This window comes from Argopecten irradians, chromosome 15 (genome assembly GCF_041381155.1).
Source record: "Argopecten irradians isolate NY chromosome 15, Ai_NY, whole genome shotgun sequence".
NCBI lineage: Eukaryota > Metazoa > Mollusca > Bivalvia > Pectinida > Pectinidae > Argopecten > Argopecten irradians.
In genome coordinates, this window is record NC_091148.1 from 13,310,656 (window position 1) to 13,328,604 (window position 17,949).

General features: G+C 36.3%; 1 protein-coding gene across 1 annotated transcript in view; it reads left to right on the forward strand.

The window, feature by feature from the left end:
- The window catches only part of LOC138309702 (glutamate--cysteine ligase catalytic subunit-like), a 40,836-nt gene that overhangs the window by 14,825 nt on the left and 8,062 nt on the right, over positions 1 to 17,949 (forward strand). The window contains exons 3-13 of the mRNA XM_069250920.1: positions 2,771 to 2,890; positions 3,488 to 3,553; positions 3,934 to 4,047; positions 4,223 to 4,281; positions 4,522 to 4,739; positions 5,675 to 5,791; positions 6,502 to 6,640; positions 14,910 to 15,022; positions 15,358 to 15,450; positions 16,998 to 17,102; positions 17,515 to 17,596. Of these exons, the coding sequence (XP_069107021.1) occupies positions 2,771 to 2,890; positions 3,488 to 3,553; positions 3,934 to 4,047; positions 4,223 to 4,281; positions 4,522 to 4,739; positions 5,675 to 5,791; positions 6,502 to 6,640; positions 14,910 to 15,022; positions 15,358 to 15,450; positions 16,998 to 17,102; positions 17,515 to 17,596 (1,226 nt within the window). The remainder of the gene's footprint in view (positions 1 to 2,770; positions 2,891 to 3,487; positions 3,554 to 3,933; positions 4,048 to 4,222; positions 4,282 to 4,521; positions 4,740 to 5,674; positions 5,792 to 6,501; positions 6,641 to 14,909; positions 15,023 to 15,357; positions 15,451 to 16,997; positions 17,103 to 17,514; positions 17,597 to 17,949) is intronic.

Consider the following 17,949-nt stretch of genomic DNA (forward strand, 5'->3'; position numbering starts at 1 on the left):
ATATGATATAAAAAGACATGTAGACATTACAGTAATATGATATAAAAAGACATGTAGACATTACAGTAATATGATATAAAAAGACATGTAGACATTACAGTAACATGATATAAAAAGACATGTAGACATTACAGTAACATGATATAAAAAGACATGTAGACATTACAGTAATATGATATAAAAAGACATGTAGACATTACAGTAATATGATATAAAAAGACATGTAGACATTACAGTAATATGATATAAAAAGACATGTAGACATTACAGTAATATGATATAAAAAGACATGTAGACATTACAGCAATATGATATAAAAAGACATGTAGACATTACAGTAATATGATATAAAAAGACATGTAGACATTACAGTAACATGATATAAAAAGACATGTAGACATTACAGTAATATGATATAAAAAGACATGTAGACATTACAGTAACATGATATAAAAAGACATGTAGACATTACAGTAACATGATATAAAAAGACATGTAGACATTACAGTAATATGATATAAAAAGACATGTAGACATTACAGTAACATGATATAAAAAGACATGTAGACAATACAGCAGTATGATATAAAAGACATGTAGACATTACAGTAATATGATATAAAAAGACATGTAGACATTACAGTAATATGATATAAAAAGACATGTAGACATTACAGTAATATGATATAAAAAGACATGTAGACATTACAGCAGTATGATATAAAAAGACATGTAGACATTACAGTAACATGATATAAAAAGACATGTAGACATTACAGCAGTAATATGATATAAAAAGACATGTAGACATTACAGTAACATGATATAAAAAGACATGTAGACATTACAGCAGTATGATATAAAAAGACATGTAGACATTACAGTAATATGATATATAAAAGACATGTAGACATTACAGTAATATGATATTAAAAGACATGTAGACATTACAGTAATATGATATAAAAAGACATGTAGACATTACAGTAAGTATGATATAAAAAAGACATGTAGACATTACAGCAGTAAATGATATAAAAAGACATGTAGACATTACAGTAATATGATATAAAAAGACATGTAGACATTACAGTAATATGATATAAAAAGACATGTAGACATTACAGTAATATGATATAAAAAGACATGTAGACATTACAGTAGTATGATATAAAAAGACATGTAGACATTACAGTAATATGATATAAAAAGACATGTAGACATTACAGTAGTATGATATAAAAAGACATGTAGACATTACAGTAATATGATATAAAAAGACATGTAGACATTACAGTAAATGATATAAAAAGACATGTAGACATTACAGTAATATGATATAAAAAGACATGTAGACATTACAGTAATATGATATAAAAAGACATGTAGACATTACAGTAACATGATATAAAAAGACATGTAGACATTACAGTAATATGATATAAAAAGACATGTAGACATTACAGTAACATGATATAAAAAGACATGTAGACATTAACATAGACTAGACATTACAGAATATGATATATAAAAAGACATGTAGACATTACAGTAACATGATATAAAAAGACATGTAGACATTACAGTAATATGATATAAAAAGACATGTAGACATTACAGTAACATGATATTAAAAGACATGTAGACATTACAGTAATATGATATAAAAAGACATGTAGACATTACAGTAATATGATATAAAAAGACATGTAGACATTACAGTACAGTATGATATAAAAAGACATGTAGACATTACAGTAATATGATATAAAAAGACATGTAGACATTACAGTAATATGATATAAAAAGACATGTAGACATTACAGTAATATGATATAAAAAGACATGTAGACATTACAGTAATATGATATAAAAAGACATGTAGACATTACAGTAATATGATATAAAAAGACATGTAGACATTACAGTAATATGATATAAAAAGACATGTAGACATTACAGTAATATGATATAAAAAGACATGTAGACATTACAGTAATATGATATAAAAAGACATGTAGACATTACAGTATATGATATAAAAAGACATGTAGACATTACAGTAATATGATATAAAAAGACATGTAGACATTACAGTAATATGATATAAAAAAGACATGTAGACATTACAGTAATATGATATAAAAAGACATGTAGACATTACAGTAATATGATATAAAAAGACATGTAGACATTACAGTAATATGATATAAAAAGACATGTAGACATTACAGTAATATGATATAAAAAGACATGTAGACATTACAGTAATATGATATAAAAAGACATGTAAGCATTACAGTAGTATGATATGAAAAGACATGTAGACATTACAGTAACATGATTAAAAAAGAAATGCAGACATTACAGTAACATGATATAAAAAGACATGTAGACATTACAGTAATATGATATAAAAAGACATGTAGACATTACAGTAATATGATATAAAAAGACATGTAGACATTACAGTAATATGATATAAAAAGACATGTAGACATTACAGTAATATGATATAAAAAGACATGTAGACATTACAGTAATATGGTATAAAAAGACATGTAGACATTACAGTAATATTATATGAAAATGATAGTGTATGTGAATGTAGATTTGATTGGTGGATTTAATCACAGATTCTCCTTGGCTGTCGATGAGCTGTTAAACTTAAAATAAACAAACTTCCATATGTTGTGTTCCATTTGCACACCTACAGTGATCCTGATCATTCATGCATTTTATTTTATGTCTATAATTATTTTGTCATCAGTGATCATCCGACGACATGGCGACCAGAATACGCCTCGTACATGGTGGAAGGCACACCTGGTAAACCCTATGGTGGACTGTTTGCTCACTTCAATGTGGTCGAAGCTAACATGAAACTAAGGTAAGCTGTCATAGGTCAAGGTGTAAAGGTAGAGATTAGTCAAAGGGTAAACATACTGGTTCACACCAGAGTACAGAAAGTTCACTGTGTAGTTAGAATAAAGGGTAAAGACTAGTGTAAAGATTGACATGTACAGAGTGTAAAGGTTAAAGTGCACAGGTCAGTGTTTAGAGGTTATATATCATGTTCAAGTATTGGAGTAATCTAATTTTAATAGTTATTCCCCTTGATTGATCTATGAGAGTTACTTCCCTTCATTTGACTCCTGAGTAGAGTGTGTGGAAGGTACTGACAAAATGAAACAAAGGGAGGTAATTTTGATAAATCAGAATATTCTTACGGAGTGAAACAAAAGGAGAAACTTTGATGGATCAGACAATAACAAAAAGAAAAATCTTGTAAGATGTTATTAAAGATGTTGTAGCAAAGCCCTAATTGAAATGATGGGATCACTCTGGCATTATTCTAGATCAAACTTGCTAATCCCATAGTTTTGTGATAAATTGTTCCATCTTTTACTTTGAACTAGAAACTATACAAATTCAAATTTTTAATGAGGGCTTAAATTAATGAGTACATTTATAATCCTTGTTACAGGAGAGAAGAAATCCAGAAATGTCTCGGAACAAACGAAGTCCCTCTCAGTTTGACATCTTACCCCAGGTAACTGTGATAAAAATTACAGTTTCATATTTGCAATGAATGTTAACAATAGATAAAGTATCGTTTGTTTAAAATACCAAGGTAAATGTTGCTTCTCAGAGGTAATGTTTTCTAAGCAGCCTAAATACATTTAGGAGATGACCTGGCCCGATACCAAACGGTGTGAGTGAGTTGCACCTTGTCATGTAGTAGCGTGCTCTGGCCTTACACCTGACATTTATCTGTCATAATGTCTAAGTCTGGTGTCAGAGCCAGAGTATCTCAGGCTAGTCACATTGAAGCTGTTTACTACTGAGTATTATACATAAGTATGTTTTATATTATTATGGGTATTGCATGCTTTGATCTATTTTGTAATGTGCCTGTGTATTACTTTGTAGGACTGGATGTGGTGTGTTCTCCGATCCCCCAACGAAACCTGATCCTATCAATGGTGCCTCCCGCTCACTCTTCTATCCCGACGAAGTTGTCTACCTTGGACATCCACGTTTCCTGTAAGTATTTCAGCAAGAGGGCACTGTACGTGGCCTAATGAAAAGGACAATTATGTAGCTTAAAAATCCAACACAGCTACTTAACATTTTGATTGGCAAAAAAAATCACTTATCTGATCATGATTTGATGTAGGGAAAAGTAAGATGTTTTATCATTTTTAAATTTGTTTTAAAGAACATTGACGAGAAATATCCGTGAGAGGCGAGAAGAAAAGGTGTGCATCAATATTCCAGGTAAGTTAAATCATACGAGTTGTTCTAGTCTAAAGCCTGGAAAGCAACAAGAATTTCAGATTTTCTCTATTAAGTATGGGAGAAAAAAGAATCAAGCATGGGTCTGTCAAGTGGACAGGGATATCTCAACCTGAGTGAAAGATTTTAGCTGTCAACCTGAGGCTTAAAGATTCTATTAGTCTTATTAAGACCAGTTAAAAAAAAATGAGTAATGTTGACCTTCAACAAATTATGTTTTAGTGTTCAAGGACACCAATACCAAATCACCATTTGTAGAGGATTATCACCCCCTGAATGATGATGGAGAGGGCGCTGCAGCAGCCAAGCCAGACCATATTTACATGGACTGTATGGGGTTCGGGATGGGTAATTCCTGTCTACAAGTGACCTTCCAAGCCTGTAACATCACTGAGGCGCGACACCTGTACGACCAACTCACGCCACTCTGTCCCATTCTGGTAAGCACACTCACCACTCCGAGGAATTTTGCCATATTTATATTTCGTATTTACCAACTTGGTTTTTCCAATATTACCCTAAAGGTTGAAAAAATTGCGTTGACTGTGGCAGTTCTTTCATATATTTACCAAATTTCAGGGTTCTTAATACTGGACACTAGAAAAAGGTACCTGAGTGTGTAAAAATAGCCATGCAATATACTTAATCATGCTGGTGTTTCATAATGATGTTAAAGCAAAAATATAATTAGCATTAAGGGGATCATCAAAGTAGAAATATTCCTCACACCTGTTACCGGTCCTGTTTGAATCTGCTTTTGATTTATTATGGAGGGCTTTAAATGTTGTATAAGGGAGACAATTCATTCAAGTAATTTATAGAGTTTTACAACTGAACCTTCCAGTGGTACTCTAAAGCAACTTTATAAAGAATTTCTGATTTTGTTTTTTGACACAACTAACTTAATGTTAAATTAGATTGTACATGATAAGGGGAAGTAACTCTTTTATCTTTTCACAGTTGGCTTGGAGTTCTCTGTACTTGTTTTTTTTTTTTTAAAGGAGATAGGGATCTATTTAGTGGTTTTCCGATTAATCGAGTTCATTGAGCATCATTGGTTTGGGGTGTTTGACCAATTAATTGATTAAGAAATATGTAATCGAGTTTTGTCAGAATTGCCTGATATCATGATATCATCATAAAACGTATCCGGTCAAATATAATTGTTTTAATCGATCATTGATTGGTTACACATAACTGATGATCGATCATAAAATTTCAACCGATTCCCAACATTAGATCTATTTACATACAGATATATAGTTTACTTAGTAAGGGGAGATAACTTTTGCATTACCTCATTAGAATTTTGTTTTGTTTTAATCTTATTTGATAGGGGAAGTAACTCGATTGATCTTGTTTATCTTTTACCCAGCTGGCCCTGAGTGCAGCCTCACCTGTATATAGAGGTCATCTGGCTGATATAGATGCCCGGTGGACGGTCATATCACAGTCTGTAGACGATCGCACGAAGGAGGAGAGGGGGGAAAAGGTACAAAATCTTATTACAGATGATTAAATATACATGCAGAAACAGTTCTGCTTGGTTTCTGTATTTCATTGTTGTGTCTAACAGGGCTTTTTCTCAGCCTGATTTGGGGCAGAATTTCGGCCCCATTCCCCATGGCAAATCCTCTTAATTTTTCCCAATTCAAGCCTGAAATTTCCCAAAATCAAAGGTTATTGAAGACTATCCAAAAATATTGCATAAACTTAGTTGGCTAAGGCTTTAAATATTTGTGCATTGGCTTCAGAAAGGTACATAAACTACACTGGAAATAAAAAAGTCTTATTTGTAATGCTTCGTTTCATATTTAGTAATTTTTCCCAAATCTTGGTTTTTTCGCACATTTTCCCAAATTCAAAGCCACGGGCCCCATTCCCAAAGGAGTGAAAAAAGCTCTGTCTATAAAAAATTAAAGTTCTACACAAATAAAGTGCTTTTTCTGACTTCTTCAAAGTCACCTTTCATTTCTAAATGCATACCACTGTTCTTTATGGTTGTCAAATAAAATTTCTTTCTGATCTACATGAATAAAGTGTTTCTCCAACTATTTATTTTGATATTAGGAAATAGCCACCAACTGTCTTAAGATTTAAAGTCACACATTATATTTACAGGAAACATAAGTTGTTTGTTGTTTGAGAAGTGATTTGTCTTACAAATGTACATAATGGATTTATTTATTTATTTTTTTATAGGAGTTGAAAAATAACAAATTCCGCATCCCCAAGTCGCGGTACGATAGTATAGACAGCTATTTAGATGAAATTAATGAGCCGTACAATGATGTTGAGTTGTGTATAGATGAGGAACTCTGCAATGAACTGCTGGAGGCAGGTAATGTACATAGAAATCTATTCTATCCATGACATTATAACTAGATGAAATGAGAAAATTATATATACAAAGTTGTATAACTTGTCAAAACCAACCATTGCCTTATCTGGTCCCTGTGTATACTGGCATAATTCTTTGGCATTTCTATTCTCAATTTATAGTACTACATTGTATAATTTATTTTTATTTGTTTTCATAGTAAACTCTCCGATTGGCAGATTCTTTTCCTTCATACACTATGAAGAAAAAATCCGAGAATGGCGAGAAAATTCGACCTCGTCATGATGTCACAATAGAGATGTCGACGTTGCGTATTGATTTTAAAAATAATCCATTGGAAAATCAAAAGAATCGTACGTTTAAACGAACTTTATGCTATCAAGTAATCTGAAAAATTAATTATAAGCATTGATGTAACTATTTGTAACTTCATCGGGTTATGAAATAAATTTTGTTTGCAAACTTTTGTGACAATCAGCTACGTGGATTCACACAGTTTGCAAACTAAATTTCTTTCATACCCCGATGAACTTATAAAATAGTAACATCTTTATGCTTAAGTCAAACCTTAGTGACTGCCTCTGTAGAAAGACCATATGCTTCATAAGACAACTTCATGAGGGTCTCAATTTTGACACAATACACAGATGAAATTTTGACACAATACACAGATGAAAATCTTCAGCCTATTGGCTGATTCGAGCCTTTTTTACTAACAAAAAATAAGTACATTGTTCATGTAATTCAATATATATTTTCCTCACAAAAGGAAATTCAAGGTTTGCGAAGATATTCCATTTTCAACTCCGACAATATAACCTGTGTATAAAGATCACATACTATAAAAAGTTTGAATACCATATCTTGGTCTCTTTGGTGGTCGTTATAGGCAGGTTTGACTGTACTTAAAACCTGCATAATCTGGACAGCGGGATATACTGGCCAAATGTGTGACATTGTGACATATGGTTGAGAGAAGTAACACTACACATACATTAGATTATTTAGCAGTACATAATTTTTACTGATAAGGCAAAATTAAGATGATATTTTGACTTGAAGGTCAAACAAAGCCTGAAAAATATTGAAAGTCTTTGTTGATTTGAAAATTAAAGGTACAGTATCGACCAAATATTGATGCGATAGGTAGCTCAGATGTTTTCTTGTTAATTACAGGTATTGACTGACCACCGGCACGACACATAGCTCACCTGTTTACTTGTTAATTACAGGTATCGACCGACCACCGGCACGACACATAGCTCACCTGTTTACTTGTTAATTACAGGTATTGACCGACCACTGGCACGACACAAAGCTTACCTGTTTACTTGTTAATTACAGGTATTGACTGACGACCGGCACGACACATAGCTCACCTGTTTACTTGTTAGCTCACCTGGCCCAAAGGGCCGGTGAGCTTATGCCATGGCACGGCGTCCGTCGTCCGTCGTCCGTCGTCCGTCGTCCGTCCGTCCGTCCGTCCGTCTGTCCGTCAACATTTCCTTTAAATCGCTACTAGTCATAGAGTTCTGCATGGATTGTGACCAAATTTGGCCACAAGCATCCTTGGGGGAAGGGGAACAGAACTTGTATAAATTTTGGCTCTGAGCCCCTGGGGGCAGGAGGAGCGGGGCCCAATAGGGGAAATAAAGGTAAATCCTATAAATCGCTACTAGTCATAGAGTTCTGCATGGATTGTAACCAAATTTGCCCACAAGCATCCTTGGGGGAAGGGGAACAGAACTTGTATAAATTTTGGCTCTGAGCCCCCGGGGGCAGGAGGGGCGGGGTCCAATAGGGGAAATAAAGGTAAATCCTATAAATCGCTACTTGTCCTAGAGTTCTGCATGGATTGTGACCAAATTTGGCCTTAAACATCCTTAGGAGAAGGGGAACAGAACTATTATAAATTTTGGCTCTGACCCCCTGGGGGCAGGAGGGGCGGGGCCCAATAGAGGAAATAAAGGTAAATCCTATGAATCGCTACTAGTCATAGAGTTCTGCATGGATTGTAACCAAATTTGGCCACAAACATCCTTGGGGGAAGGGTAAACAGAACTTGTATAAATTTTGGCTCTGAGCCCCCGGGGGCAGGAGGGGCGGGGCCTAATAGGGGAAATAAAGGTAAATCCTATAAATCGCTACTTGTCCTAGAGTTCTTCATGGATTGTGACCAAATTTGGCCACAAACATCGTTAGGAGAAGGGGAACAGAACTTGTATAAATTTTGGCTCTGACCCCCCAGGGGCAGGAGGGGCGGAGCCCAATAGGGGAAATAAAGGTAAATCCTATAAATCGCTACTAGTCATAGAGTTCTGCATGGATTGTAACCAAATTTGACCACAAACATTCTTTGGGGAAGGGGAACAAAACCTGCATAAATTTTGACTCTGAGCCCCCGGGGGCAGGAGGGGCGGGGCCCAATAGGGGAAATAAAGGTAAATCCTATAAATCGCTACTTGTCCTAGAGTTCTGCATGGATTGTGACCAAATTTGGCCACAAACATCCTTGGGAGAAGGGGAACAGAACTTGTATAAATTTTGGCTCTGACCCCCCAGGGGCAGGAGGGGCGGGGCCAAATAGGGGAAATAAAGGTAAATCCTATAAATCGCTACTAGTCATAGAGTTCTTCATGGATTGTAAACAAATTTAGCCACAAACATTCTTTGGGGAAGGGGAACAGAACCTGTATAAATTTTGGCTCTGACCCCCCAGGGGCAGGAGGGGCGGGGCCCAATAGGGGAAATAAAGGTAAATCCTATAAATCGCTACTTGTCCTAGAGTTCTGCATGGATTGTGACCAAATTTGGCCACAAACATCCTTGGGAGAAGGGGAACAGAACTTGTATAAATTTTGGCTCTGACCCCCCGGGGGCAGGAGGGGCGGGGCCCAATAGGGGAAATAAAGGTAAATCCTATAAATCGCTACTTGTCATAGAGTTCTGCATGGATTATAACCAAATTTGGCCACAAACATCCTTGGGGGAAGCGGAACAGAGCTTGTATAAATTTTGGCTCTGACCCCCAGGGGGCAGGAATGATGGGGCCCAATAGGGGAATTAGAGGTAAATATTCAAATTTCTTCAGAAAATAAACAATGAACCTGTATCCAGAATATTACTTGGCATTACAAACCAGGTGAGCGATACAGGCCCTCTGGGCCTCTTGTTAATTATAGGTATTGACTGACCACTGGCACGACACATATCTCACCTGTTTACTTGTTAATTATAGGTATTGACCGACCACTGGCACGACACATATCTCACCTATTTACTTGTTAATTATAGGTATTGACCGACCACTGGCACGACACATATCTCACCTGTTTACTTGTTAATTACAGGTATTGACCGACCACTGGCATGACACATATCTCACCTGTTTACTTGTTAATTACAGGTATTGACTGACCACTGGCACGACACATATCTCACCTGTTTACTTGTTAATTACAGGTATTGACTGACCACTGGCACGACACATAGCTCACCTGTTTACTTGTTAATTACAGGTATTGACTGACCACTGACACGACACATATCTCACCTGTTTACTTGTTAATTATAGGTATTGACCGACCACTGGCACGACACATATCTCACCTGTTTACTTGTTAATTATAGGTATTGACCGACCACTGGCACGACACATATCTCACCTGTTTACTTGTTAATTACAGGTATTGACCGACCACTGGCACGACACATATCTCACCTGTTTACTTGTTAATTACAGGTATTGACTGACCACTGGCATGACACATATCTCACCTGTTTACTTGTTAATTACAGGTATCGACTGACCACCGGCACGACACATAGCTCACCTGTTTACTTGTTAATTACAGGTATTGACCGACCACTGGCACGACACATATCTCACCTGTTTACTTGTTCATTACAGGTATCGACCAACCACTGACACGACACATAGCTCACTTGTTTACTTGTTAATTACAAGTATTGACCGACCACTGGCATGACACATAGCTCACCTGTTTACTTGTTAATTACAGGTGTTGACTGACCACTGGCACGACACATAGCTCACCTGTTTTCTTGTTAATTACAGGTATTGACTGACCACTGGCACGACATATAGCTCACCTGTTTTGTTGTTAGTTACAGGTATCGACTGACCACTGGCACGACACATAGCTCACCTGTTTACTTGTTAATTACAGGTATTGACCGACCACTGACACGACACATAGCTCACCTATTTACTTGTTAATTACAGGTATTGACCGACCACTGGCACGACACATAGCTCACCTGTTTACTTGTTAATTACAGGTATTGACCGACCACTGGCACGACACATATCTCACCTATTTACTTGTTAATTACAGGTATTGACCGACCACTGGCACGACACATATCTCACCTGTTTACTTGTTAATTACAGGTATTGACCGACCACTGGCACGACACATATCTCACCTGTTTACTTGTTAATTACAGGTATTGACTGACCACTGGCACGACACATATCTCACCTGTTTACTTGTTAATTACAGGTATTGACTGACCACTGGCACGACACATATCTCACCTGTTTACTTGTTAATTACAGGTATTGACTGACCACTGACACGACACATATCTCACCTGTTTACTTGTTAATTATAGGTATTGACCGACCACTGGCACGACACATATCTCACCTGTTTACTTGTTAATTACAGGTATTGACCGACCACTGGCACGACACATATCTCACCTGTTTACTTGTTAATTACAGGTATTGACCGACCACTGGCACGACACATATCTCACCTGTTTACTTGTTAATTACAGGTATTGACTGACCACTGGCATGACACATATCTCACCTATTTACTTGTTAATTACAGGTATCGACTGACCACCGGCACGACACATAGCTCACCTGTTTACTTGTTAATTACAGGTATTGACCGACCACTGGCACGACACATATCTCACCTGTTTACTTGTTCATTACAGGTATCGACCAACCACTGACACGACACATAGCTCACTTGTTTACTTGTTAATTACAAGTATTGACCGACCACTGGCATGACACATAGCTCACCTGTTTACTTGTTAATTACAGGTGTTGACTGACCACTGGCACGACACATAGCTCACCTGTTTTCTTGTTAATTACAGGTATTGACTGACCACTGGCACGACATATAGCTCACCTGTTTTGTTGTTAGTTACAGGTATCGACTGACCACTGGCACGACACATAGCTCACCTGTTTACTTGTTAATTACAGGTATTGACCGACCACTGACACGACACATAGCTCACCTATTTACTTGTTAATTACAGGTATTGACCGACCACTGGCACGACACATAGCTCACCTGTTTACTTGTTAATTACAGGTATTGACCGACCATTGACACGACACATAGCTCACCTGTTTACTTGTTAATTACAGGTATCAACTGACCTCTGGCACGACATATAGCTCACCTATTTACTTGTTAATTACAGGTATTGACCGACCACTGACACGACACATAGCTCACCTATTTACTTGTTAATTACATTTATCGACTGACCACTGGCACGACACATAGCTCACCTGTTTACTTGTTAATTACAGGTATTGACTGACCACTGACACGACACATAGCTCACCTATTTACTTGTTAATTACAGGTATCGACCGACCACTGGCACGACATATAGCTCACCTGTTTACTTGTTAATTACAGGTATCGACTGACCACTGGCACGACACATAGCTCACCTGTTTTGTTGTTAATTACAGGTATTGACTGACCACTGGCACGACATATAGCTCACCTGTTTTGTTGTTAATTACAGGTATTGACTGACCACTGGTATGACACATAGCTCACCTGTTTACTTGTTTATTACAGGTGTCAACTGACCACTGACACGACACATAGCTCACCTGTTTACCTGTTAATTACAGGTATTGACTGACCACTGGCACGACACATAGCTCACCTGTTTACTTGTTAATTACAGGTATTGACCGACCACTGGCACGACACATAGCTCACCTGTTTACTTGTTAATTATAGGTATTGACTGACCACTGGCACGACACATAGCTCACATGTTTACTTGTTAATTACAGGTATCGACCGACCACTGGCACGACACATAGCTCACCTGTTTACTTGTTAATTATAGGTATCGACTGACCACTGACACGACCCATAGCTCACCTGTTTACTTGTTAATTACAGGTATTGACTGACCACTGGCACGACACATATCTCACCTGTTTACTTGTTAATTACAGGTATTGACTGACCACTGACACGACACATATCTCACCTATTTACTTGTTAATTATAGGTATTGACTGACCACTGGCACGACACATATCTCACCTGTTTACTTGTTAATTACAGGTATTGACTGACCACTGGCACGACACATAGCTCACCTGTTAACTTGTTATTTATAGGTATTGACCGACCACTGACACGACACATAGCTCACCTGTTTACTTGTTAATTATAGGTATTAACCGACCACTGACACGACACATAGCTCACCTATTTACTTGTTATTTATAGGTATTGACCTACCACTGACACGACACATAGCTCACCTGTTTACTTGTTAATTATAGGTATTGACTGACCACTGGCACGACACATATCTCACGTGTTTACTAGTTAATTATAGGTATCGACTGACCACTGGCACGACACATAGCTCACCTGTTTACTTGTTAATTACAGGTATCGACCGACCACTGACACGACACATAGCTCACCTGTTTACTTGTTAATTATAGGTGTCGACCGACCACTGACACAACACATAGCTCACCTGTTTACTTGTTAATTACAGGTATTGACTGACCACTGGCACGACACATATCTCACCTATTTACTTGTTAATTATAGGTATTGACCGACCACTGACACGACACATATCTCACCTGTTTACTTGTTAATTACAGGTATTGACCGACCACTGACACGACACATAGCTCACCTGTTTACTCGTTAATTATAGGTATTGACCGACCACTGGCACGACACATATCTCACCTGTTTACTCGTTAATTATAGGTATTGACCGACCAGTGACATGACACATACCTCACCTGTTTACTTGTTAATTACAGGTATTGACCAACCACTGACACGACACATATCTCACCTGTTTACTTGTTAATTACAGGTATCGACCGACCACTGGCACGACACATATCTCACCTGTTTATTGTTAATTACTAGTATTGACCGACCACTGGCATGACACATATCTCACCTGTTTACTTGTTAATTACAGGTATCGACTGACCACTGGCATGACACATATCTCACCTGTTTATTGTTAATTACAGGTATTGACCGACCACTGGCATGACACATATCTCACCTGTTTATTGTTAATTACAGGTATTGACTGACCACCGGCACGACACATATCTCACCTGTTTACTTGTTAATTACAGGTATCGACCGACCACTGGCACGACACATATCTCACCTGTTTATTGTTAATTACAGGTATTTACTGACCACTGGCATGACACATATCTCACCTGTTTACTTGTTAATTACAGGTATTGAATGACCACTGACACGACACATATCTCACCTGTTTATTGTTAATTACAGGTATTGACCGACCACTGGCATGACACATATCTCACCTGTTTATTGTTAATTACAGGTATTGACCGACCACTGGCATGACACATATCTCACCTGTTTACTTGTTAATTACAGGTATCGACCGACCACTGGCACGACACATATCTCACCTGTTTATTGTTAATTACAGGTATTGACCGACCACTGGCATGACACATATCTCACCTGTTTACTTGTTAATTACAGGTATCGACCGACCACTGGCACGACACATATCTCACCTGTTTACTTGTTAATTATAGGTATTGACTGACCACTGACATGACACATAGCTCACCTGTTAACTTGTTAATTACAGGTATTGACCGACCACTGGCACAACACATATCTCACCTGTTAACTTTTAAATTACAGGTATCGACTGACCACTGGCACGACACATATCTCACATATTTACTTGTTTATTACAGGTGTTGAGTGACCACTGGCACGACACATAGCTCACATATTTACTTGTTTATTACAAGTGTCGACCGACCACTGGCATGACACATAGCTTACCTGTTTATTGTTAATTACAGGTGTCGACCGACCACTGGCACGACACATAGTTCACCTGTTTATTGTTAATTACAGGTATTGACCGATCACTGGCACGACACATAGCTCACCTTTTAACTTGTTAATTACAGGTATCGACCGACCACTGGCACGACACATAGCCCACCTGTTTATACGAGATCCTATATCCTTGTTCAGTGAGAAGATTCACCAGGACGACAGTACAGACACAGATCACTTTGAGGTTAGCTCCCTTTTATTGGGTTTGTACCCTTTATTCGGGTTCGCTCTTTTAATTTAGGTTACATCTCATTATTTGGTTTGCCTTAATGATCTTATACTTGCTTTAGTCATTTAGATGCAATGTGTTTAAAATAATTAAATTAATCCAAAAATTAAAGTGAAATCATCGGTAGGGTTCACATTTGGTTATTTGTTGTTTTTAAAACTTCTTTAGACGCATTGGATAAATGGATGATAAAATTGGATTGTTTGACAGAAGAAAATTTTATTTGAAAAATGAAACAAAATTTTTAAACATTTAATGATTATATACCTGTTTACTATTTAAATTCACAGAATATACAATCAACAAATTGGCAGACGATGCGGTTTAAGCCCCCACCACCTAACAGTGATATCGGATGGAGGGTGGAGTTCAGACCAATGGAGGTAAGCTAAACTACTTCATTAACCAGAGAGTCAAAACAAGGGAGACAATTATATAGCAATTGCAGGTAATAATTAAATGATGTTAAGACCAAAATGTCTCTAAAAACCATTTATATGGAGGTAATTGCTGCTTTATAGAGAAGATAGAGATAACTTGTTGAAACAAATATGAAATCTGTAACAAAAGATATAGTCTAAGCTGTGCAAAGAGAGATAATTAAGTGATGTTCATTAAAGGGAGATAGTCTATGTTGTGTAATGAGAGATAAGGGATGTTCATTAAAGGGAGATAGTCTATGTTGTGTAATGAGAGATAAGTGATGTTCATTAAAGGGAGATAGTCTAAGCTGTGTAAAGAGAGATAAGTGATGTTCATTAAAGGGAGATAGTCTATGCTGTGTAAAGAGAGATAAGTGATGTTCATTAAAGGGAGATAGTCTATGCTGTGTAAAGAGAGATAAGTGATGTTCATTAAAGGGAGATAATCTATGCTGTGTAAAGAGAGATAATTAAGTGATGTTCATTAAAGGGAGATAGTCTATGCTGTGTAAAGAGAGATAAGTGATGTTCATTAAAGGGAGATAGTCTATGCTGTGTAAAGAGAGATAATTAAGTGATGTTCATTAAAGGGTGATAGTCTAAGCTGTCTAAAGAGAGATAATTAAGTGATGTTCATTAAAGGGAGATAGTCTATGCTGTGTAAAGAGAGATAATTAAGTGATGTTCATTAAAGGGAGATTCTCTATGTTGTGTAATGAGAGATAATTAAGTGATGTTCATTAAAGGGAGATACTCTATGCTGTGTAATGAGAGATAATCAAGTGATGTTCATTAAAGGGAGATACTCTATGCTGTGTAATGAGAGATAATTAAGTGATTATGTATTAAAGGGAGATACTCTATGCTGTGTAAAGAGACATAAGTGATGTTTATTAAAGGGAGATACTCTATGCTGTGTAATGAGAGATAATTAAGTGATGTTCATTAAAGGGAGATAGTCTATGCTGTGTAAAGAGAGATAAGTGATGTTCATTAAAGGGAGATACTATATGCTGTGTAAAAAGAGATAAGTGATGTTCATTAAAGGGAGATAACTACAACTATATCTTGAGTATAAAAGAAGATAAGTGATGTTCATTAAAGGGAGATAACTACAAATATTTACTGACGTTACATGTAAAACAAATATCTTGAGTATAAACAAAGATAAGGGATGTTCATTAAAGGGAGATAACTACGACTATTTACTGACGTTTCATGTAAAACAAATATCTTGTGTATAAAAGAAGATAAGTGATATTCAATATCTTGTGTATAAAAGAAGATAAGTGATATTCATTAAAGGGAGATAACTACAACTATTTACTGATGTTACATGTAAAACAAATATCTTGTGTATAAATAGAAATAAGTGATGATCGTTAAAGGGAGATAACAACAACTATTTACTGATGTTACATGTAAAACAAATATCTTGTGTATAAAAGACGATAAGTGATGTTCATTAAAGGGAGATAACTACATAAATCTATTTATTGGTGTTACAGGTACAACTGTCTGACTTTGAGAATGCTGCCTATGTTGTATTTATAGTACTGCTGACCAGGGTCATCCTGACCTATAATCTCAACTTAGTGATACCTATTTCAAAGGTGAGTCAGGAGGAGGGGCAGGGCTTAGTTTAGTTAATTATGAATAATATCATAAGTTATGAAGTCAAATTTTTATTTACTTTGGTGTATTCTATTTTAGATTATCTCACGTGCATATTCACTGTACATAAAGTGTAACTTGTCAAAAGTGGATGTTATTGGAACAAGTATATTTGGCCGGTATTATCAGGTTTCCGAATTATACAGGTTTTTTTTATTTTATACTATAGAATGAAAATTTCATACAGTTATACTTGAATACACAAGGATCCGAATTATACAAGGGCCTGGTTATACAAGTTATACTGCACTGACAACACAGTTAGGCATTATTTATCCTTATCAATGTTTACTAATTCCACATTTAACACAAAAGTGAAAATTTAGTTGATTAATATTTTCGTTTTAACAGGTAGATGAGAATATGAAGACGGCGCACCAGAGAGATGCAGTACTGGATGGAAAATTCCACTTTAGAAAAGAACTTTTTACAAGTAAGACATTTTTTTAAATTGTGAAACACACATAAAAAATATAAATAAGACATTTTTTTAAATTGTGAAACACACATAAAAAATATAAAACATTTTTTGTGTTTCCACAGTAGACCTTATCATTGTAGTAATGTTTTCTTGATCAATTAAACAACAGTGGAGAGAAAATCAGTAATCAAAGTAAAGTAGAACATATACAGTGTTAAATTTAGATTTAACAGACACTCTAATGGTCATCAATATCTGTGTTTCTTGGAGTCTGTAGAATGGAAAATGTTTCTGGGAATCTGTAGAATGGAAAATGTTTATGGAAGTCTGTAGAATCGAAAATGTTTCTGGGAGTGTGTAGAAGG